Consider the following 24,796-nt stretch of genomic DNA (forward strand, 5'->3'; position numbering starts at 1 on the left):
GGCAACTTTAAAAAACTGACAACGTTTACCCTCAAGCCCGGATAACATTACCCATTACTGCTCCATTTATTTAGCAGGAAAAATATTGATAAAGCAGTCTAACTTTAACACCAAAACCAGATGAATAATGACAACTTCCGGAAGGAATGTGATTTCAGACCATGAAGCAGCACAGACTGCTACTCTTAAGGTGAAGATGCCCTCCTGTACATAGTAAATGACCTCTGCCTCCTGATCGAGTTTTCAGTAGCCTTTGACACAGCTGGCCACCAAACAATGACACATACACAAGCACCAGCTTTACATATGGGATGCTCCAACATGGCCATAAAGGTCGACACATGTTAGAAAAAAGCACCACAATTTTGATTGAGGATGGAAGGAGGTGTGGTCAAGGTACAGTCAAGGAAAAGTAGTGCCTCGTTATCCTGTGTCCTTAAGGTTTTTTGAGTCTGTGTTAAACACAACACAAAAAAAGAGCGACAAAGTAATCCCTCTCTAGTCCACTAAAAATGTTGTCCAATGCTGCTAGTAAATAAAGCTCACTCAAACCACGTGTACGAAATACAAACCCAGTTATTTAGCCATTCAAAGTAAAAAAATTGCAAAAGTGAGGAATGAGAACAAATAGTACACAAATACTAAAACTACATTAGTCCACCAATCTTTCACCCATATGACTTACAAACCTATGTGACTATGTCAAAGGGCTAATTTACAATCACTAATTTACATAATTAACCATCTACCAATATGTACCCTTACAACGAATTAAAAAATGCCACACCTGTTTTGCAGAAAAAAAGCATGAAATCCACACTATTGCATAATGCTTCATTTAGATCTAACCTCCAACTAGCAACATTACTGACAATATAACAGCGTTTGTTGGATAATTCATAAAATACAATCATATCCACACAAATGAATTAATGCTACTTGTCAGTGCAAATACTTAGGTGTTTCAGGTCGCTATATTAAGTTCATTTTATAAATAAAACAAAATTCAATTGACATCTTGTCAACAACAAGTCATATAGCGATTACATTTCTAAAAGTATCCAAAGACGAAATCAAAGATGTTGTCACTTATATATTTCACATCCTTATTTAGAAATATTTAAAATGGAGAGCAAGAACGAGTATGCAAGAGTATGCAAGCAGTCCAGGATGAGAACTGTACTGAAAAACATCGAACTTTTGCCAAACAAAACCTTTCACTTTTAATTAGACCTTTCAGCTGCTCTGTCATGGAAAGATTTAAAACAATGTGGAAGAGAATGTGTGTGGTATTAACACCCATTCTACCCGAAGCTTAAGCCGCAAATATCATTAAAATAACCTGATTCACATGGCTCTTGAAATAGTACATCTATATGGTAGTAAACAGGGAAGATTTAGCCATCATTCAATTCTTACTACTGTTTGTGGACTTTACTATGGCCAGACATGCATAATTCAAGCCTATGTGCGGAACAGCGTCCCTCTGCTGGGTCATGCTGAACATCTACATCTTGATGTAGGTATCGCAGTAATTCTGCCATTTGCTGCTCTGCTTTGTATCAAGATGCACCTACCTTACGAAACTCGGCAGTTTGCTGCTTTGGCTTATATCTAGATGTGGCTACCATCCAAATGACTTTTGCTGTATGCAGCTATGATCTATATCTGTATGTGGTTATCATCTGAGGCTATGACCTATCCTTTAAGGCTCTCTGCTGTACCTCAGACTTAGAAGAGGCTATCATCTTAGCCTCTCACAATAGAGTTCGGCTATGTCTTGTAACCACAAGCAGATATGTGTATTTCAGACCACATTCAGGCATGGAAATGACTTGGACCCCCTCTAGGATCTTAGACTTAACAAAATATTGTTATCATCCAAAGCCCTCTGCTGCTTGTGGTAAGGCCTTTGAAGAGATCATTTATGAGCCGCACTTATCTATACTCTGATGTGCCCATCAATAATGGCTCACTCCCGCAGAGGGTTCTTTTTTCTTTCCTAAGGCTAAACTTTATTTCTCGTCAATTGCTTGCCAGCTTAAAGTCACTAAGCCACCTTTACAGAATGAGCACATACTTACAAAGTAAACTGCTCCGAAACTGCCATGTCCGATCTCATGCAAGTCTGTAAATAGCTGCTCGGGGTCATCTTTATAGAAGAGGTCGGCTATGTCTGGGTCCTTGGGCACCCCCTTTCGCATGTTGGTTGGTATTAGGAGCAGGATCGCTCTTTAAATTCCCAGTCTGTTTCTTCCCTCATCGAAAGGAGATCCGTCCCACTACGTTTCAGCACCTGCAAAAATAAATAAAGGATAAGCCAACACAGAAAGTTGGTTTAGAATATGGATACATCTCTCTGGTAGTGGTTAGTGTGAAGAGGTGGCGATGGAGACCGATTTACTGTACACCTTAAATGCAGAGTGTACAATTTCTGAAGCACCATCAAGATTCATCATCACATAAATTAAGTATTGCATTAGCTACACTTGAAGGAAACACATTACTATATCAGGCACAGTGCATACCAGAGTTCCCCCCCAAAAAAACTCTCCAGAGAATGTAAGTGATACTACATGTTCACAGTGGTGTTGGGATTCACATATCAAAAGCCTTCCCACTGGTCTTCCTCAGTACAACGTCACCTCCCTTGACACAGTCGATTTCAACAAACAATGCACAACCATCTTCATCTCTCTCTCAGTCCTGCCACAGAGCAGGCTGGATCGTTGCTCAAAATGGGATCCTACTCACACTGGTCTTCAATGTAATCCATGGTGTGGTTCCTCCCTACCTCACAAACAAGATGAGAATGTACTCGCCCCCGCCCCCCCACAACCCCTGACTTACACTGTTTGCTCCATGTCACATATCTGCTTCGTAAATCTAAGCCTCAGATGTACATTCCTTCTTCAACACAGCTACTTTTTTTGCTCCTCTCCACATGAATGTTTATTATTTATCTTGGCATTCAATAAGGTCCTCAAGACTCGCTTATTACCCTGGAAGGTGTTTTCCTGCCAACTTCCTACTAACTTTTTGTGATACAGACAGATAAACAAATCTCAAACCTGGACATCACTGATGCACAAGTTACTACTTGTGTAACGATATATTTGTAAGAGACATTAGTTCGTGATAGATTCCTTACCTTAGAATAATCCCGAGACGTCAGATTGGATCCGGAAAGTTTTGCTAGCAGTACCCCTGCGCGTCAGTAGGTGGCGTTGTGCGGCTCCGCATCCGTCGCTGGCATCGTAAGCGCCAAGATGACGTCACGGAGACTACTTAGGCACCACCCATGCTCGCTGACTTCAGTTCTGTACACGACTTTCCGCGCCAGGAACGCAGAGCCATGCAAGAAACTGACCACTGGTGCCAAGAAACTAGGGCCCTGAAAGGGATGACCTTAACCCTAGAAATCAGGTCGCAGAACGGGAGGATGGGTGGGGCGGTAAGGAATCTATCACTAACTAATGTCTCTTACAGATATATCGTTACACAAGTAGTAACTTGTGCATCTGAAACAGACATGTTAGTGATAGATTCCTTACCTTAGACTAGATACCCCAGCAATACCAACCACGGTGGTGGGTCTGCGAACAAGATTACACCAGAAAGTCACGGAGAACAGAACGGCCAAAGACGCCATCTCTCCGGCCTTGACTGTCAAGGCAGTAATGCTTGGTAAACGTGTGCTGCGAGGCCCACATAGCTGCCTGACAAATGTCCTGCAAGGGGACGCCGCGTCCCAAGGCAGTAGTGGCTGCCGTTGCCCTGGTAGAATGGGCGCGCAGCCCCACAGGAGGCTCCTTCTTAGCCAATGAGTAACAGGCCTTGATGCACAGAACGACCCACCGAGAGATGGTCCGCTTGTGCACAGCCCGACCTCTTTTGGCGCCCACGTAGCCAACAAAGAGCTGGTCATCCACCCGGAACTGTCGTGTGCGCAGCAGGTAGAATGACAGTGCACGTTTTGGGTCCAGACAGTGGAGCCTCTCTTCCTCTATCGAAGGATGCGGAGGCAGAAAGAAGGTGGGCAAAGTGATAGTCTGCCCGATGTGGAAGGGCGTGACAACCTTTGGCAGGAAAGAAGGACGGGTCCTTAAAACCACATTGTCCGGATGAACAGAAAGGAAAGGAGGTTTGGAAGAAAGAGCCTGGAGCTCACTCACTCTTCTGACAGAGGTGATAGCAACCAGGAAAGCCGTCTTAAGAGTGAGAAGACGCAAAGGACAGGTATGAAGGGGCTCGAAGGAAGCACACATCAGATATGTCAAGACAAGGTTCAAGTCCCATTGAGGCATTATGAATGGTACGGGAGGAAACGTGTGCGTAATGCCTTTGAGGAAACGGCTAACAACAGGGGACTTAAAAAGAGAAGGCTGATCTGGAAGCCATAAAAAGGCGGAGATGGCCGAAAGATAACCTTTGACAGGGCCCAGAGCAGAGCCCTGCTGGTCCAAAGAAAGAAGGAACAGAAGGACCGCAGAAAGGGGATACAAAGCCTTCGCTGCGCACCATGCCACAAACTTGTTCCATCTGCAGGCGTATACCATCTTAGTGGAGGGGTGATTGGCTGCCAGAATGACATCACAGACTTCGGGAGGAAGATTGAAAGCTGTCAACTGTCGCCGCTCAATCTCCACGCATGGAGGCTGGACAGGTTCGGGTGGAGGACCATCCCCTGCTGCTGCGACAGAAGATCCTCCCGAAGAGGCAGTCGGATCGGGGGTTCGATCGCCATGCTGAGTAGCTCGGGATACCAGTAACTTCATGCCCAATCCGGAGCCACAAGAATGACTTGGGCCCGGTCGCGCCGGATCTTCTTCAACAGTCTGGGCAGAAGTGGTATAGGCGGAAAGGCGTACAACAGACCGCCACTCCATTCGCGACAAAAAGCGTCGCAGAGCAAGTGTCGCCTTGGAAATTCCAACGCGCAGAACTGATGACATTGCACGTTCTCTGCGGTGGCGAATAGATCTAACCAAGGCTCTCCCCACTGCTGAAAGAGACCTTGCACCACGTCCGAATTCAGACGCCATTCGTGATCCATCAAGCATCGGCGGCTGAGTTCGTCCGCCCTGGCGTTCAGAGAACCTGCCAGGTGTTGAACCACCAAGGTGATGCCTTGATGTTCCAGCCATGTCCTGAGTCGTAGGGCCTCTTGACATAGGGTCCAGGACCCCACCCCACCCTGTTTGTTGCAATACCACATGACGGTGGTGTTGTCCGTGAATACCTGCACCACACTTCCCCGGACAGAGGGAAGGAATGCCTTCAGTGCAAGTCGGATCGCCCGAAGCTCCAACAGATTGATATGGAGCCGGGACTCCGCCGGAGACCAGAGGCCTCTGATCTCTGCCTCTCCCAAGTGGCCACCCCATCCCAGGAGGGACGCGTCCGTCACCACTGTGTGCTCCGGTTGGGGAAGGGAGAGGGATCTGCCATTGACCCAATCGTGATTCGTGAGCCACCACTGCAATTGCCGTGCAGTGCTCTCCGAGATCTGGACATGATGAGGTTGCCCTGATGTTGCGCCCACTGGAACTTCAGGTCCCAATGCAGAGCCCGCATATGCCATCTGGCATGTGTCACCAGCAGGATGCAGGAGGCCATCAGGCCCAGAAGCCGGAGGGTCATCCTGACTGAAACCCGGGACAGAGGTTGAAAGATCGGAATCATAGCCGGACTATCCCGGACTCGCTGCTCGGGAGGATAACCCCGAAACAGCGTTGAATCCAGAACTGCTCCGATGAAGGGGAGCTTCTGAGAGTGACTCAGGTGCGACTTCTGCACGTTGATGGAGAACCCCAGCAAATGAAGTAGGTCGGCCATAGTCTGAAGGTGGTTGACGACTACCCAGGGCGAGCCGGCCTTCAACAACCAGTCGTCGAGGTACGGGAAGACTGAAACCCCTGACCTGCACAGATGAGCTGCAACAACCGCCATCACTTTCGTGAACACCCGAGGGGTGCTGGTAAGGCCGAAGGGGAGCACGGCAAACTGAAAATGCTCCTGGCCTACCATGAACCGCAGGTAACACCGGTGGGCCGGCAGGACGGGGATGTGAAAATATGCGTCCTGCAAGTCCAACGCTACCATCCAGTCTCCAGGGTCGAGGGCAGCCAGGACCTGAGCTAGAGTCAGCATTTTGAACTTCTCCTTCCGGAGGAAGCGATTGACTTTCTGAAGATCCAAGATGGGGCGCAGGCCCCCTTTGTCCTTCTTGGGGACCAGAAAGTAGTGGGAATAACAACCACTCCCTACTTCTGGCCCAGGAACGCACTCAATGGCCCCCTTGGCCAAGAGGGCCGTGACTTACTGCTGGAGAAGTACCAAGTGATCACCCGACATGCGGTGGCACCGAGGTGGCATGGCTGGAGGGGAGGACTGAAAGGTAAGGGAGTAACCCCTGCAGATGATCCACAACACGCACTTGTCCGATGTGATATCGCGCCAGTGGGGGAGGTGGTGGCGGATCCTGCCACCAACCGGCGTGGGTGCACCACAAAGCTCAGATTAGGAAGGTTTGGAGGCAGAAGCAGCGGGGGCGGAAGTGGACTGACCCCCACGCTGATTCCCAGACCCACCCCTGCGGAAGCCACGTCCGCGCTGAGGCTGGTTCTGCACAGGCTTGCTGAAGGAACGTGCCTGGGCCGCCCCTGCCGTGGCCGTGAAAGGAACAAAAACCAGGAGTTGCCGGGCTCTTCGCAGAAAGACCCAAGGACTTGGCTCGCGAGTCCTTAAAACGCTCCAGTGCACTGTCTGCCTTATCGCCAAACAGGCGATTGCCATCAAAGGGCCTGTCCATGAGCGAGCTCTGGACATCGGGCGAGAAACCGGCAGATCACAACCAGGCGTGGCGACGTAGCGCCACAGTCATAGAAATCGCCCTACCCAGGGAGTCCGCGGTGTCCAAACCACACCGAATGGCGAACTTAGCCGCGTCTTTACCCTCAGCAACAGCTTGGGACAGCACAGTGTGGATCTCCTCAGGACACTGAGGCAACACCTGCGCAACTGTATCCCACACAACGTGGGAATAGCGGCCTAATAAGCAAGCGGTGTTCACTGACCGCAACCCCAAGCTGGCCGAAGAAAACAACTGCTTTCCGAACTGCTCCAGCTTCTTAATAGTCCTTATCCGGCGGGCCGTAGGAAAAGCACTCTGTCACGTCAAGGCTTGGATGACCAGACTCTCAGGCTTAGGATGAGTGGTAAGAAAAGCGGGGTCACCAGGCGCTGGGCGGTGACGCCTGGTAACATTCTTATCCACAGGGGCCCCTGTGGCTGGCTGCGACCAAGTGCCCAACAAGACGTCAGTAAGGGTGTCGTTAAAGGGGAGCAGGGGCTCTGACGAAGTGGACGCTGTCTGGAGCACCTCAGTGAGGCAATTAGTTTTGAGGGCCACCGTAGGAGGATCGAGGTTGAGGATCTCTGCTGCCCCACGGAGCACCATCGTGTAGGAGGAGCCCTCCACCATGGTAGGTGGGGGAGAGGCAAACCATGGGTCAGAAGAGACGTTGAGGTCGCCGGCGTCCTCCAAGTCGTCCACCCAGTCCTGCTCGGAGTCACACTGATGGGCAAGAGGGTCCTGGGACCCCTCCCAGTCGTCCTCCACCTCTGTAGCATGGGGAACAGACTGCGGCGGCAGGGCTGGAGAAGGAACATACGGCGACGGAAACTGCACCAGGAACAGCACCAGCCGGGGCCGAGCCGGCGCCGTGTCCCAACGCGGATCCCAGGTAGGAACAAAATGGTCCTGGAACTGGGGCAAGGGCGGGACAAATGGCACCCATTGCGGAGCCGAGGGAGGCGCCGGGGCCAGCAGCGCTGGACCTTGTGGCACCGGGGCTGGAGCCAATGGCGCAGGATCCTGTGGCGCCGAGGCTGGATCCGCCGGCGGGCCCACAGGATCCAGACATGGGACCACGGGGCCCAAAGGCGCAGCGGCGGGAGCCCGAGGCCTAAAAAGGCGGTCCAACGTAGCAAGAAATTCTTGTTCCTGTTCGGGAGTCGCCGATGGACCAGGGTAAGGCGGGTAGGTCGCGGGACTCCCAGGCTCCAAAGGGGCCGCAGGGGCAGAACCCCTGTCCCACATCCAAGGACCGACGGGGGGACGTCGGAGAGCGAACTCGCTTCTTCGACTTTTAATGTCGTCGCTTACCCGAATCCGAGGGCGAAGACTTGGAGCCTGTGGAGGGACGACTGCGGCCCCGTGAGCGGTCACGGGAACAGTCCCGGGACCTGGAACGGCGCTTGGACAAGTGCCGGACCTCCAGCAGCTTCCGGCGCCGGTCCCTCAAGGCCTTCGGCTGGCAGTCCCGGCAGAACCGGCAGTCGTGGATGGTCTCCAGGCAGTAGAGGCAAACATCGTGAGGGTCCGCCTATGACATATTGCGACGGCAGGCCCCACAAGACTTAAATCCAGGCATCCCTACGTGCACCAAGGAGAAAAGGAGACAAAAAGTCCCAAAAAAGGGTAGTCAAAAAGTGACTAATGTACGTGCTCTACCCGGATCTGCGCATGCTTGCGCGGAAAAAGAAAGAACGGACGTCAGCGAGCATGGGTGGCGCCTAAGTAGTCTCAGTGACGTCATTTCGGCGCTTAGGACGCCAGCGACAGACGCGGAGCCGCACAACGCCACCTACTGACGTGCAGGAGTGCTGCTAGCAAACCTTTCCGGATCCAGTCTGACGCCTGGGGATTATTCTAAGGTAAGGAATCTATCACTAGCGTGTCTCTTTCAGATAGGCATCATACACCCTGACCCACCAACTGTTCCTACACACTTCCCCTCCCAACCCCCTCAGTTCATTTATCAAGTTTAAGCCTTGCCATACACTTCATTTTCTAAATATGGCTCACCACTTCTTCTAGAAACATACAAGTAACTTACCTTCAGTAACGCTCTTTCTGGTAGATACTCTATTTAACCTTCGATTATTCAACTTTGGAATGTTCCCAGGTGCCAGACTGGACACAGATATTTTTTGTATAAGGGCTAAACTGGTCTGAGGTTGCTTGTGTTCTGGTTCAGGGAGGACATGGCCTAGCAGTTCGGGCTGTCTTTTTTGATGCAAACATCATTCTCTAACACACTGCACTGTCATTAGAGAATCGACAAGGTGGAATTGGAGCTCTGGAACAGCATCAGAAAATGCAGAAAGAAAAGGACTTATGTCACCATGCAGAAGTGGAGCTTGTGTGGCACCACTCCTTCATTTCTGGGCAGAATAGAGTTAGCAATGCACCTATTCCATAGGCAGGAGCACTATTACAAAATTCTCTCAATCCAGTTTGGCACCTGTCAGATATTCTAAGGTGAGTCAATCCGTCAGAAATGATTTAACCTGCAGCGGTACAACCACATAAAACTAGCATTGAAAACATGCCACTGGTTCCCAGTAAATGCAAAAATGAGGTGCAAAGATCTATGTACAATGCACAAGGATTACTGGGCAAGAAGACCAGGATACCTGCAGATACCGGACACCCAATATGTGCCCAACAGAAACCTATAAGTAGTAGAGCCAAACCTATTATTTCAATGAGCCTTCAAAAGGAACCAACCCGGAGGCAGATCCATGGTAGCACAGAGTCCCAGAATGGGGAATTCTCTGAACCCAAACCTCTGGGAGGAATCAAATGTCAACCTTTTCAAGTAAGACCTGAAAACTAAATTGTTTGAATATGCAGAAGAATGAAAAATGGTAGGCGTTTGACTTCACGCTTTACATAACTAGCACCTAATGGGTCCAGGGCTTCAGATGTGATTTGACTAAGGCAAAGTCTAAAAGCAGCATAGAGAGGTGACAAGTTCCTAAGAACCATTGGAAGTGCCCGCACCAAACTGAGTAGATTTCATTGTAACAAGTCATCCAAGAATAATCGTCTCTCTGTAATCAGAAAACGTCCTTTTAGACGAAGCTGGAATCACGCTGTGGAAACAAAGTGCCGTTAATAGAATGTGGCATTAGCACACATTCGCTCAGCATGAAAGTCATAACAAAGACTTGTTTTTAGGGGGGCGCATTGGTGGAATGGTGCTGGATTTATAGTCCAACACCTTCTCTACTGTTGTACAGACTGGAGTTGGAATAGTAAATTAAACTATTCAACATCTAGCACCGCCTAAGGCAAGTCGATAAAACGAGTTGCGTGCTGAACCAATGCGTCCTAAACATGCGTTCATATTAAAGACAGTGTTCTAAACGCATGCGGAATACCGGCATACATTCTCTGTAATCAACTAATCTGGTGATCTGCTTGGACGTAGAGGCATGCCATTCTGCAAATACTGTAAGTGGTCTGAGAAAAAGGGATATAGTCTAATTAGTACTCAAGAATATACGGCACACCATGGTACTGGAACTGTTACTCCGTCTCGCCTGCCTGTCTTCTTTTGGTATTTCAGGATAAAGTTCACCGTGACCCACGTATTGGTCGTGTAATAGTGAGCTATTCACCAGCTATGTTTTTCTTTTTCGAACTGCCAGAATGATGCATTTAAGCGCTGCAAAGACTTTTAGTAAAGATAGCTGAAACAAAAAAATGATTGAAAACTTTCCACTTTGACATGAAGTTTTCAATCCTGCAAATGGTTATTGGAAGCAACTGCTGAAGAAATGTTCCCAAGTACCATAATATAATCGCAGGTGGAATGGGTAAGGAATTTACCTAACTGGACGCCTAACAAGCAATCCAGACCCCGGGAAGGGTCAGTAGCTATGTACTCTCTCTCACAGGCAATACCTACCTTCAAGCTAGGGTGCCTGCTTGCCTGATAAAAATGTAATTTTACGCAACTGGTTACTCTGCAAATGTTGAGGGTGTTTGGAAGAGACATTGGCTTTAATAGACGTATTTACTTGAAGATTCCTGATGACAGTTTTATTGCAAGTGAGTTACCAACTGAGCTGTGAAGTGAGTGCATTTAATAGGCATTGTCAAAAAACTGCAATATGTACAGTCTGGGTATTACGAAAATCTATATTTTGGAAGCACTTTATCTTACACCTTTGTGCACATTTTGTATCAGCCTATCTTATACGGTGTGTAATGCAAGATTAAAATAATTACGTACATATTCCCAGTGCTTTCTGTCACAGAATAGGAACTCATAGCACTAAACATATGCAAGTCACTTCTTCACTGTATCAACCAAGATTTAATTCTGTGGCTTTCTGATTACAGACATAGACCTCTGCAATGCATTAACTAAAATAGGTTTCATAATCTTCAGTAGTGCCTTTGCTACCGTTTAACTTAACTTATATTTATTTTTCATTTCATCTGTGTCTTATTTTATATGTAGCTTCCTGAAGGTGAAAGACTGAAAAAAGTTCAAGAATATCTTGTTTTGTTAAATGCAAAAAGAACTATTGATGGACAGAATGCAGAACAATGTCATACATTCACCCCAGTACAGAGATCTGGGCCTAAATCCGTCGTTTTTTTGCTCACCATGCCATTCCAGTTTGGACCCAGCCATATGCAAATCAGTCTTGCTTTCTCGACCTAAGTGCGCCAGGTATGCCCAGACGTGGGTCCTGGGCTCACTGTGCCACTGGAATCAAGCTATCCTGGCTGAAGAGGGGTAAAACCCCCAAAACCGGTCCTTGGATGCTTGTTTCCGGTCCAGGGAAGGCATGGCTTGGTAGTTCGGGCTGGACTGTTCCCATGAGGCACAAGGTCATGACTGATTTTCATATGGCCATGTCTGAACTAGGGTGGCATGGTGAGCAAAAGAATGATGGATTTAACCCAGATCTTTTGACTGGGGGGTGAATGTTTTGATTTGTTTCTCCTACTGCAGGCACGACATGCTTTCCTGCAACATTAAGCATATCATGACTGCTTTCACTTTATAAGCAATAGGTCTCGCATTTACAAGAGTTTGAGGTATTGGCATTGTAAACGGCAATGCCTTTTATTTATCTGTTTTGACAATTAACACCTAAATAAAAGGCATTGTCATTTACAATACCAACAGCTTAAACTCTCGCAAATGCGAGGCTTATTGCATTGCAAATGCTTATTTTAAGTGCACTTCCACCAAAGGGTTAGGTGAACCTGCTGGCTGCCTGACCCGGCAGGCATTAGACCTGGTGCGGACTGCACTCCACTTAAGACAACCCTCTCCCGCTTCCCAATGAGCAGGAGTAACTCCTACGGTTTAGTTGCCCAATAATTTGGTTGCAAGGCTTTTTGTACTATTGTCTTTCCGATGAACCTGGTTTTCATTCGCTATAGCTGGCCACACGCCTAACAATAGTGTTGTGCCCCGTTTCCAGCCGGTAAAAATGATCCTCGGTGCCTCCTACCGCGGAGGTTGCATTCTCCCAGTCACCGCTATCTGCTCTCTGAGCAAGAAGTCGGCGCCACGCTCAATACCTCTCAAATCACCTATAGTCGGATACAACGTATGCGCCCGTACGTGGCTTCACAGCGGCGTGTTGCACCCAGTAAAAGCCAACAATAAACAAATGTCAGTAAGTAACTCGACGATGCCTGCGGAGTTGCCCCTCGGCAGCTTCCCGTAAGAACGAGTTTTTAAAACAGTTTCCACTAGTCGGCGCTAGGTTCCCATATGTTACTAACAGGAAACAGCAGAACACAGAGGCGCAGTAATAAGCCCTGCGTCAATGGCCCACTCGGGATGGCGTATGTTACAATAAACACAGGAACGGGTTAGCGCCCCGTTGTTCAGTTCCACTAATTCTTTAACATGGTTTTCTTTTCGCCCGTTGTCTCCGTGTCTTGGGCGATGAGTTCGCATGCGGTAGGCTAACGAGAATTACCCAGGCAGGAATGCTACCGGTATACATCACCAAGTAGAGTTGCACACATTTAACAGAAAAGTTACCACTTGGATATGTAGCACAGCAGTCACTGTGAATCCTCGCACGCAGCAGGTACGAGGCTGGGTGGGAATGAAGGGCAGGATGTTCAATAAAATACCTGCCCACACTGCTCGCCATGGGGCCAACAACTGTAGCATTTGTGAAAAAAACATTTACAGAGGCCAATGCACCTTTGAAGACTTCAATTACACTGTTGGGAATATTTCACTTAAATAGTATATTTTTGTTTATTATAGCAGATTGTGCCATGACATAATGGAACAAGTTTACCAACATTCTTGATCTAGAAGAAAACACAATGTCAGACTTAACTGCTGTACCTCCCCAAAGCAATTTGGTTCCAAATACGCAAAATCCTAATAGTTCTCCGAAAGGCCCAGTTTATTAAACATGGAAATGTAAAATTGTTCCGACGTCAAATGTACTCATTCTCGCTCAAAAAGAGGATGGATGGATCTTGGAAAAAAAGCTGGCAGGCTTAACACGGTTTTAAACAAAATGCATAACCTCATTGTTTTAATATACTTTGGGTTTGCCTGCAACAGGGCCTTGACAAAATTCTTAAGGAGGATCAAGTCTCCTGTCTTCATGTTGAAGGGTGATTTTATGAGCATGCGTAACTAAATTCTAATTTCAACTGACAGTTTGAGCTACCGCCGGAGAAGCTATATGTTTTAACTATTTCACAAGCCTTACAGACAAGGCGAACAAAGAAAACCTTCTCTTTTCAAGCACCGGCAGAAAAATCACACAGATGTCTGTTAACTGTAGTGACGAGCCGCCCTGGCCCAGCCTCTGAGGGGCCTGCACAACATACCACATCAGGGGAGATTTTGGTTGAAACGAGATAAGAAATAACTCCCAGGGGAGGCATTCATTTCACATCTCTCTTTAAAGGTGGGCCACGCTTAATCTTCCACTCCCCGAGTCAGAGGAAGAAACAGACACAGGCATTCGTTGACCGAGTCATATCGCCATTTTCCAGGTCATCCTCCGGGGGCGGAAGTAGTATGCGTTATTCGCCGTGGTCACCTCAGGACTCTTAGCCTAGTGACCCTCTCCATTTCAATCCTACTTATGACGTGGATCGGAGCACGTAAAACATAGTGAAACACATTTTAAATTTCCAAAATCAGACGTGGTCTCCGGCCGCACTTCAAGTATCCACTCACCCTTAGAAGTCATTCATTCTTTCAGCTTTAGTTCCCTTCTTCGGCTAATATCAAGCCCACGGGTTAGAGAGAATGTATGACAGGCAAGATGTTTACAAGGAAGGGAGTCAAATGAAGAGTAGCGACAAAGCCACCACGATGAGTAACTTGCACTCCTACGTCATCCGCCACCATTCCTCTTATGCGTGGGAAGGTTTCCAAGCACAATGTAGGAAAGAAGGGGGCGGGGGAAACCGTCCTAAGACTTCAGCAATCGCTGTTAATCATACAATTGTCGAAATCCGCATTGTGTCCCTAAATTTGGATCCAACATATGTTTCAAGAAGCATGCGGACACAGCAGATTACCTCCTGCCAGAAAACCTAGCACTTCCTAAATAGAGAGAAGGGAGATTGGAGGACATGAGATGACATGTGCCTCAAGCAAGTAATAAAACACTGGAATAGTGTAAAATAGACTTTGCTTCATGAAAAATGAAAGGCACAAATAATCCCAATTAAAACAAGGGCTGACGAGAAACACAATGCTCATTCGAGCAGTTCATAATTACATATAAAACACCGAGGGATTTCTATAGGCTGCTGAATCATTAGATGGACACAGGAAGTTTAGGGTGAATACCTCAGCAGAGAATTGGACCGATGCGCTGGAGGTCTCAAGACGTGCCCGAATTAGAGAAACTGAAAACAAACGTTGTACGGCTGGAATTTAGCCCTGAACAAAATACATATGCTGATTCTCCAAATAAAAGTTGTCTTCCTACAGTATAGTCGCTGCTCTGCACCTGGACTTGCTGGGTAATTCGGGGTTCCCTGAAGGAAGCCCTAGTGGCCATGAAACATAAAATGGTATTCCTGACTCAAGAAAGTCCTGAGGAGATTTGTTATGGGGGTACGAATGAAGGAGCTAGATGCCTTGTATTATTTTGGCGCTATGTCTGGATGCCTTCTATTTTGGCGCTATGTCTAACAGCAAAAATGGTCAGTCAGTAGATGGTACTTGATGTGCTTAATAATGGTGATCGAAAGGATCACTCCTGATTACAGAGAACCGACATTGGTATCTTTTAAAGAACTGAAGGAACTCCTGCTCAACCATTTGGCAAAGGAGCCCTGGACATGTTTGGAAGAATAACAATGGGATTCAAAGAGCAATATAAGAGAGTTAAGCATAAATGACAAGACATTCAAGCATTTGGGGAACATAAAAATAAGAGGGAGTTTGCTGGTGCAAGTGGGTGGAGTAAGAGAGAAAAGGGGAAACAGAATTTAAAAGTTAAAAATCAAATTGACTTTGAGATGCACAACTTCCATGATAAGTGCATTCTGCTCCTGCAGTTCGGAACAACTAATACCCAATAAAAAGGCAAAACAGACCGTGCGATTTAATAACAAACTGATAAGTAGTCGACAAGCATTTCAGTTTTAGGTCAGCACTTCATTTCAGGTCTTCAAAAGGTAACCTCACTAATCGCTGAATGTCTTAAGGGAGCATACAAATAGTTTTAGTAGTTTAAAGTTCCCTAATTCTTGGGGGACCTTTTCAATCATTGCCTACTCGGACACAACGGTGGCAGGAACATTTTGCAAAGTGCGCCCACTGTTTTCCAGTGAATACTTGTCAACCCCATGACAAACAGCAGGCCAAATAAAATCAAAGTGGTTGTTTGTTACTTTTCTCACACACTTTCAAACCACAGAAAAGACATGACTTCACAGTAACACCTACTGACCACCCCTTAAGATATTCCACTATCCTCACTCAAAAGGGATTCAACTTTAGTAATAATCAGGTAATATGAACAAATTCAAGTCCTCTACTTCCAACCCCCTACTAGAGCAACCTGCCTCACTACGAAGCTCAACTCTGAGTATTACAATTGTTTATGTCCTGTGCCAAACTTCTGACCTAGATGCGCCCTTCACCTTAAGTGAGACTTGCCCACCTTGAGGCTGCAAGTCTCAAACTTGCTTTGTAAATAGCTGTAGTTACATTTCTGCAAAGACACAAACTCTTCATTACTGTCTTACATTATAGTTTTCTCCTCTTCTACAGACATTCAGTCAATTTGCCTCTAGCTATTGATGCACTGCTAACATAGGAAAGGTTAGTCTCATCTTCTTCGTTTGGATGGGGGTGGGGGTGGTTGAGTAGAAAAGGGCCCTTTTGGACATGGTTACCCACCACTTTTTGCCTGGTACCTGGTGCCATTTTGACTGAAAGTGTGCAGCGTTCCTGCTAACCAGGTTCCCAGCACCAGTGATCTTTCCCTAAACTGTACAATTGTTCCACAATTGGCAAACCTTTAGGACCCCTTGTAAGTCCCTAGTAAGTGGTATCCATGGTACCAAGGGTATTGGACCTAAAGAAGGTCCCTAAGGGCTGCAACACAAAATTGTGCCACCCTAAGGGCCCCTCACCAATCTCATGCAAACTGCAGTTGCATGCCTGTGTGTCTTGGTGAAGAGAAAAATGAAGAGTCGACATGGCACAGCCTGCCAGCACTACATGTGGTATAGGAAAGTCACCCGTGAGGCAGGCCTTAAAGCCCTCAGGCAGGGTGCACTATGCCCATGTGAGGGCATATCAGCGACAGTGGGTATGTCCGGGTGGTATCCAAGTTCACCCATAGATATTACCAGTGCACAGGGAAGTCCTAACCAGTACATGGGCTTGACACACATCATTACGAGTAATTTTACCTTCAAATCCATATTCCATTGTGCCATGAAGATTCATTGATGGTTCCTTAACATATACCTGGATGATATGTTTGCAGTGACATAACATGGCAATGAACCCTTTTCTACATCTCGTACATATAGGACAGCTTCAGAGGCACATGTGTTGACTCGAGTGTTGCAATCCTTAGACAACATCCCCATTCACCTCAATGAATTCAGCTCATACTAAGTCATAACATTCACTATAAATGCCCAGTCAACATAGAAGCCTTTTCAGCATCTAAACTCAACAGCACAAAGTCTTGCAGTTCCATCTAAATTTCATTGAACACTGAGAAGATCCTGTCCAAATTCAAAGTGGTATTTCCAATTGAAATAAATGAGACCAATGGCCCAGGACAAATATGTACACCTCTTTGCCTAATTTCCCTCCTTTTTTACAAGGGACTGTGTCCATTCTATCCATCACATCGGGCTACAGACACCTATTCCATCGAGTCTTTAACCCCTTCAGTGCCCATGACGAGATAGTCTCGTCATGGAGCGCGGTTGCGCTGTGCCCATGACGAGACTATCTCGTCATGAACCCCGCCCGCTAATGCAACGGCCGGCACAGGGCGGGGCACTGAAGAGGTTAAAAGATTGACTCCAACATTGTCCTGTTGACAAGTAAATTACCCAAAGGATTGTAGACTCCACTGCAATCAGTTGCTTTGTATGTTTTGCTACCTGCCCTGGAGCTGTTTGGTTATATTATTCAGTGCTTCACAGTACATCATAAGGCATCAAGGCTCCGGGATGCAGATAATATTAGAAGAATTGAGAGAGCAAAGCTTTCAGAAAGTGGACCACACTGTGATAGGATTTTCAAACTTGCCCTCAAAAAATTATTATAGCAAACACAACAAGATGATGGACGGTGTGATGAAACTTTTGAACCACTCCCCCCCCCCCCCCCCAGTCAAGAGATCTGGGTATAATCCATAGTTCTTTTGTTCACTATACCACCCCAGTTTGGACCCAGCCATATGCAAATCAGTCTTGACCCTGTGAACAGTCCAGTCCAAACTGCCAAGCAATTCCTCTCTGGACTGGAAACAAGCCCCATAGGGCTAGTTTCGGGGTATCACCCCTCACCAGCAACACTAGCTTGAATCCACTGGCACAGGGAGCAAGGGACTCACATCTGGGCATACCCTTGGCCATTTAGGGCAAAAATAGCAAACGCAGCAAGATAATGGACGGAGTGATGACTGATTTGCATGTGGCTGGGTTTAAACTGGAATGGCATGGGGCGCAAAAAAACGATGGATTTAGGCCCAGATCTCTGTACTGAGGTGAATGTTTTGACATTGTTCAACATTCTGTCCATCAATTGCTCTTTTCCCCCAAAAAATGATTGGCCCATAGAAGAACGGGTGCATATTCGCATGCCAAAAAAATAAGACTTCAAATTGAATCACTTATTCCATTTTGAATTCTATTACCTTGCTTGCAAACCAATCCACTGGGCATATACCAAATTTATGGCGGCAAATGTTCATCAGAATTATTGTCCATTGCTTTGTAGCTTTCTCAGTAACATAAGCTACGATTCTTGTTATATGTACTGGGTTATGACCGGCTTCTTCAGAAAGCTACATCATTTGAATCAGAGCTCCCAAACTATTAAATGCGGCGTCCAGGAAGGTTCTTGTCTGTTGGCCTTGTTATTTCACATTTATGTTTACTACTTGAGGAAATGAGTAAATTTTTTTATGTATGTAAAAGACACACATCTTCTATTTACAAAATTAAGGTATAGAAATACTAACAGTTCTATTCCAGTGTTAACATGGACCCCTATCCTTCACACTCACATGATTCAAATATGAATGGCAAAACATTTCTTAAAACGTAATTCCACCAAAACGAGTACCTAATTATTAGAGACCCACCCTCCGTTTGGCTGGACACGATGAGCCCATGCCCACTCCCCCAAAGGAAGAACAAAACTTAAGAAAAACCATCAATGTAGAATTATAAATGGACTCACACGTGTCTAAGGTTGCCACAACATGCTTCTGGCACCTCAAATCATTAAGTATTTTAGTATTTATTGATAAATATCTCCACGTACTGGTTGTAAGCACTTTTATTGTAGTTCGGCTGGACTACAGTAATGCATGCTATTTGAGCCTACCCGGCAAGCTGCTGAACAGTTTACAGCTGGTCCAGAAAGCTGCTGCTCGTATACTAACCAGTACACCAAGTATTTCATCAGTTCTCTGAAAATTATATTGGCTTCCCATAAAAACAGCATTTATTAAAATCTTAAACACGGATACACATGATGATTCAGGGATGGGCACGTAGACTTTTGAAAGTTAATGTCCAACTTTGCAACCCCGGCAGAGTGTTCTGATCGTAGAGTACACGTGCGTTTTGTCCCTAAAAACGGAAACGGAAACTTTTGTAGACCAGGCATATTCAGTGATGTCAGTAAAGGAATGAAACAATCTTCATGAACCTCTGCAAAGAGTACCAGATTTATTACATTTTCGTAAACTTTTAAAATCCTATTTGTTCACCATATATATTTGTATCTTTCCTAAATCCTGATATAATTCCCGGTTAGCAACAAGAAGCTTTTTGAGTATGTGCGCTTTACAAATACAATGCAATACAATACAGTACAATCCCTGTCAACAGCCAACTTATCCAGCTCATTGAGGCTTTTCTGGAAACAAGCCGAGTTAAGCATTTCAATTAGTAACAACAAAACAAAGTAGGGGGAGGTCCAAGGGAAAGATTTTAAAGACCTGCAGGTTGTGTATCCCTCAATTTTAAACACTATAAACACTGAATCAACCTGGGTCTAATGCTGTGTCATCAAAAAGAAGAAAGTATACCTAACTATTCCGACATCTCTTGTTAATAGATAACCCTTCTAGGAACAGAACCCATCAATCACAAAGGAGTAGTGTATTTGTCATCATTTGGGTCTGTATATCTCGATACAACGCCCCAAGTCCTGATGGAACGACCTGGTGACGAGTAAAGAGAAAAGGCATACAAGGGTTGCTGTCAGATCTCCAATAATAACAGAAATATGATAAGCCCTCACATTTGTGAAAGGGGTCCTAAAAGTGCAGCACTAAATCATAAAGGTGACGATAAAAATGGCTAGTGGAACTCAAATGTGCTTTAATCGGTAGAGTGCCTCTGCCATCGTTAAAAAGCAAAATGGCAATTTAGCATAAATAGTTTGTCATTATGCTCAATGTCCATAGTAATCTGGTCGACATGTTTCTGCCCATTTAGATCTACACAGTATCAGGGGCATTCCTCAGGACCTTAAATGCTGCTACTATGTGAAAAAGTGTATCAAATTAAAGTAAAAAATTCACAGACAATCCTACCACACCGGTCAACTCTACAGATGTCGAAACCGGATACCTAGGAAAACAAAAAAGACGGATAAGGAATACAATCATCCTGGATTTTGTATGAGACAGCAAAAAGACAGTCTTATCAAATGACATCAACAGAAGCACATACTAATGCTTCACAGCATCTAATAGTGTATCAAATTGCACTTACCCAAATATTATGGGTGATACCCTCACCTCAACCTGGTCTGTGCTCAGGGAAAGGGGCCCCGCTCTAGTGAAAGGGAAGAAGAAATGAAAGGCTGCTGATTGACATGCCTAAGATGTATCTCCCCATAAACAAGGCTAAAAAAATATAGGCAACGTCCAAGTATTTACAAAAAAACATGTGGATGCTGGCATCATGGTCATAAACAAAGTAATAGCTCATCCTGAGACTGTATATCAGGTCAAAGAGCTCGAAGATGTAAAGTGATTCTACACAGAAAAACGGGTCTTATTACAGAGTCAATCACGTGTGACATACACACTCAAGGGAAACACTGTACTTTTGCCTAGAGTAACAGGTCACTCGCGTATATTGAACAGTAGCACCCATCTGAATCCTTAGACAGATAAAAACTGATAGAGTGGATAATCGCTCACAGGATCAAATTCGAATCCAGGCAGAAAGAAGGGAGGTTTAGCGTTACACTTACCTATCCGTCGGTACCCCGGGGCATGAGGCACTTTTTTTGAAAACTACATTTCCAGTGATTCCATACTTTTATGTATTACCCAAAATACATAAGGGAGTGTTTCCCCCTCCAGGTAGACCCATAATTTCGGGGATAGGGTCGCTCCTTGAACCCCTGTCTACCTTTGTAGATTTTTTTCTTAAACCACTTGTGAAAACGATGCCCACATATGTTGAGGATACGAAAGATCTACTACGCATCGTAGATGGAATGCCTTTTGACATCACGCAAGATTTCTTAGTGAGCTTCGATGTGGAGTCACTATATACTTGCATTCCCCAGGATGAGACTTTGTCTGTAATCAAAACACTTCTGGAAGCAAGAGATCTGCAGAGTCCTACGCCAGTTGATTTCATCATGTTCTGTGCAACATTGGCCATGAAGGAGAATTTTTTCCAATTCGAAGATGAGCTATTCCTACAGATCTCCGGAACATCTATGGGGAGCATTTTTGCTCCTTCCCTAGCCAATCTGTATGTTCATCAATTTGAACAGACTGAGATTCTGTCCACAGCCAATCCGTTTCTAGGTCATATTTTGACCTGGAAACGGTATATAGATGACATTTTAGTCATTTGGAGAGGCTCTATGGACACGATTGAGAAGTTTCACTCTTGGTTGAATAACAGGAATGGTTTCTTGAAATTTACATGTGAGGCCTCTAAAGAGAACCTACCCTTTTTGGATCTGTTGATCGGCTCTCAGGATGGAACACTTACCACGGAACTGTATAGAAAACCGATGGCTCGGAATTCCCTGTTACACTTTCAGAGCTTTCATCCTAGAGCTCTGCGGGAGAATTTGCCATTTGGGCAATTTCTTCGTATCCGTCGGAATTGTTCCAGTGTCTCCAAGTACCGTGAACACGCCGCCCAACTCTCTTCTCAACTTTTGGATAGACAATATCCTAAAAGAACTATCAGAACATCAATGAAGAGAGCTGTAAATAATCACTTGGAGGCTCTCCTGGAGAAGAAAATTTGCAATCCTACCTCTGAGGACAAGAGGATTACGTGTGTGAACACGTTTTCCAGCTACTCTAACACACTAAAGAAGAGCATTCTAAAAAACTGGAGAGTGCTTAAAATTGAAGGCAAAGTGTTACCTCCCCCTTTATTTGCATACAAGAGGAGTTGCAACATCAAAGACCAGCTGATACATACACGTCCTCGAGCTTTGAGAAACTCCGTGAACGCCCCTCTATGGGGCTTACCCCCAGTTAAAGGCCACTTCCCCTGTGGGAACTGCTCGGTGTGCCCTCAGACCTCGCACACAACGGAAGTTAACATCGGCACGAGCAGACCGTGGATTCTCAATAAACATACCAATTGCAACAGTGACAGGGTTATCTACTTGATAAAGTGTCCTTGCGGAAAAAACTACGTGGGGATGACATCTCGCAAGATTAAGCTTAGGATCTCAGAACATAAGAGCACTATACGGTGCAAGAAAAGTGCTACTAAACTCACTAGTCATTTCATCACAGCAGGCCATAAAGATACTGATTTACATTGGGTTATCCTTGAACAACCCTACATTCCCCCACACATTGCAGATGTCCAACGGTTCCTCCTATGTAGAGAACAAAAATGGGTTTACCGATTACATTCTGATGTTATGGGGCTTAATGATGATATCCCTTGGCTGTTGTTATGACCTGTGACACATGTTTATTAGATAGCTTATTCTGAGTATTAGTGCAGCATCTAATACTTTCAATTTCAAGTGGACGGTTGACAAATGAGTCTCTTACGAGCCCCACTATGACTAAGGAGCTGTATTAGATCAGTGTAGATAGATTGGCACATGCGCATTGGGCTTTAGCAGACTAGCGGATAAATTCACACATGCGCACTCCGCTTTAGTTCTTGCCTCGGCTTGGGTCTTTTCGTGTGGTCATGCGTGCCGGTCCAAAACACAACAGGCACTTATTTGGCCACCATGACGAGCAGACACAGCTGCAACCAATTGAGGTTTTCTTTACTATAAAGCACGTTGAACCTTTCCTACCGGTACCTCTGGTCTTTACTCAAAGACCGCACTGGGGTACCGACGGATAGGTAAGTGTAACGCTAAACCTCCCTTCTTTCTGCCTGGATTCGAATTTGATCCTGTGAGCGATTATCCACTATCAGTTTTTATCTGTCTAAGGATTCAGATGGGTGCTACTGTTCAATATACGCGAGTGACCTGTTACTCTAGGCAAAAGTACAGTGTTTCCCTTGAGTGTGTATGTCACACGTGATTGACTCTGTAATAAGACCCGTTTTTCTGTGTAGAATCACTTTACATCTTCGAGCTCTTTGACCTGATATACAGTCTCAGGATGAGCTATTACTTTGTTTATGACCATGATGCCAGCATCCACATGTTTTTTGTAAATACTTGGACGTTGCCTATATTTTTTTAGCCTTGTTTATGGGGAGATACATCTTAGGCATGTCAATCAGCAGCCTTTCATTTCTTCTTCCCTTTCACTAGAGCGGGGCCCCTTTCCCTGAGCACAGACCAGGTTGAGGTGAGGGTATCACCCATAATATTTGGGTAAGTGCAATTTGATACACTATTAGATGCTGTGAAGCATTAGTATGTGCTTCTGTTGATGTCATTTGATAAGACTGTCTTTTTGCTGTCTCATACAAAATCCAGGATGATTGTATTCCTTATCAGTCTTTTTTGTTTTCCTAGGTATCCGGTTTCGACATCTGTAGAGTTGACCGGTGTGGTAGGATTGTCTGTGAATATTTTACTTTAATTTGATACACTTTTTCACATATTAGCAGCATTTAAGGTCCTGAGGAATGCCCCTGATACTGTGTAGATCTAAATGGGCAGAAACATGTCGACCAGATTACTATGGACATTGAGCATAACGACAAACTATTTATGCTAAATTGCCATTTTGCTTTTTAACGATGGCAGAGGCACTCTACCGATTAAAGCACATTTGAGTTCCACTAGCCATTTTTATCGTCACCTTTATGATTTAGTGCTGCACTTTTAGGACCCCTTTCACAAATGTGAGGGCTTATCATATTTCTGTTATTATTGGAGATCTGACAGCAACCCTTGTATGCCATTTCTCTTTACTCGTCACCAGGTCGTTCCATCAGGACTTGGGGCGTTGTATCGAGATATACAGACCCAAATGATGACAAATACACTACTCCTTTGTGATTGATGGGTTCTGTTCCTAGAAGGGTTCTCTATTAACAAGAGATGTCGGAATAGTTAGGTATACTTTCTTCTTTTTGATGACACAGCATTAGACCCAGGTTGATTCAGTGTTTAAAGCATTTCAATTATCCAACTAAGAAACATTTAGATAATAGCTTACAGGTTATACAGTGCATTGTGCATTTGTAGCATACGATGTACATGAAAAGTTACAAGTACCTTATCATTTTTGGCACAAACCATGTCAATGGCTCAGTCCATCTGCTATAGTGGCATTTCCTTTCATGGTTCACAGGTCCTTATATAAGAGACAAACTGAAACGAAAAAGAATTACTCAATAGACAAATCCACTGAAAGGTACTTCTAATATTTTGTATGCATTATCTTAGTACATGTGGCATACTTAGAGAATGTCCTCAGAGTTCTTCAACAGAACACAAAAAATACCACGCCTTATTTTATTTATATTCAATCAGGCACACAATTTAAAATGAGGACCCCTATTTTAGATTACATGTTCTCCCAACACATCTTTTGCATTATCTTAAATGCAATGGGAACGTATATTTATTCCAAGGTCACATGTAATAAAGATTCGAAAGCTGTAGTTGAGAGCAACAAGTACTATTCCATTTGCCACGACATCCACATCAGTCACAAGTTGTGGGAAATATAGCATGAATCCGCACATCAAAATAACCTCTTAAAAATAATCTTTCAGAATATTTAGTGTCCGATATACAACAAGGCCATAATATTTACAGTAGCTTTAACCTATGGACCT

General features: G+C 45.2%; 1 protein-coding gene across 7 annotated transcripts in view; it reads right to left on the reverse strand.

The window, feature by feature from the left end:
- The window catches only part of TAOK3 (TAO kinase 3), a 1,246,906-nt gene that overhangs the window by 840,224 nt on the left and 381,886 nt on the right, over positions 1-24,796 (reverse strand). For 6 of the 7 annotated variants that reach the window (XM_085636070.1, XM_085636076.1, XM_085636077.1 and 3 more), the window contains 2 exons: positions 24,231-24,326; positions 2,085-2,296 (listed from right to left, as the gene is read on the reverse strand). In XM_085636070.1, the coding sequence (XP_085492196.1) occupies positions 2,085-2,204 (120 nt within the window). In that variant the 5' untranslated portion in view covers positions 2,205-2,296; positions 24,231-24,326. The remainder of the gene's footprint in view (positions 1-2,084; positions 2,297-24,230; positions 24,327-24,796) is intronic. The other variant, XM_085636074.1, reaches the window with a different exon arrangement.

This window comes from Triturus cristatus, chromosome 11 (assembly GCF_964204655.1).
Source record: "Triturus cristatus chromosome 11, aTriCri1.1, whole genome shotgun sequence".
NCBI lineage: Eukaryota > Metazoa > Chordata > Amphibia > Caudata > Salamandridae > Triturus > Triturus cristatus.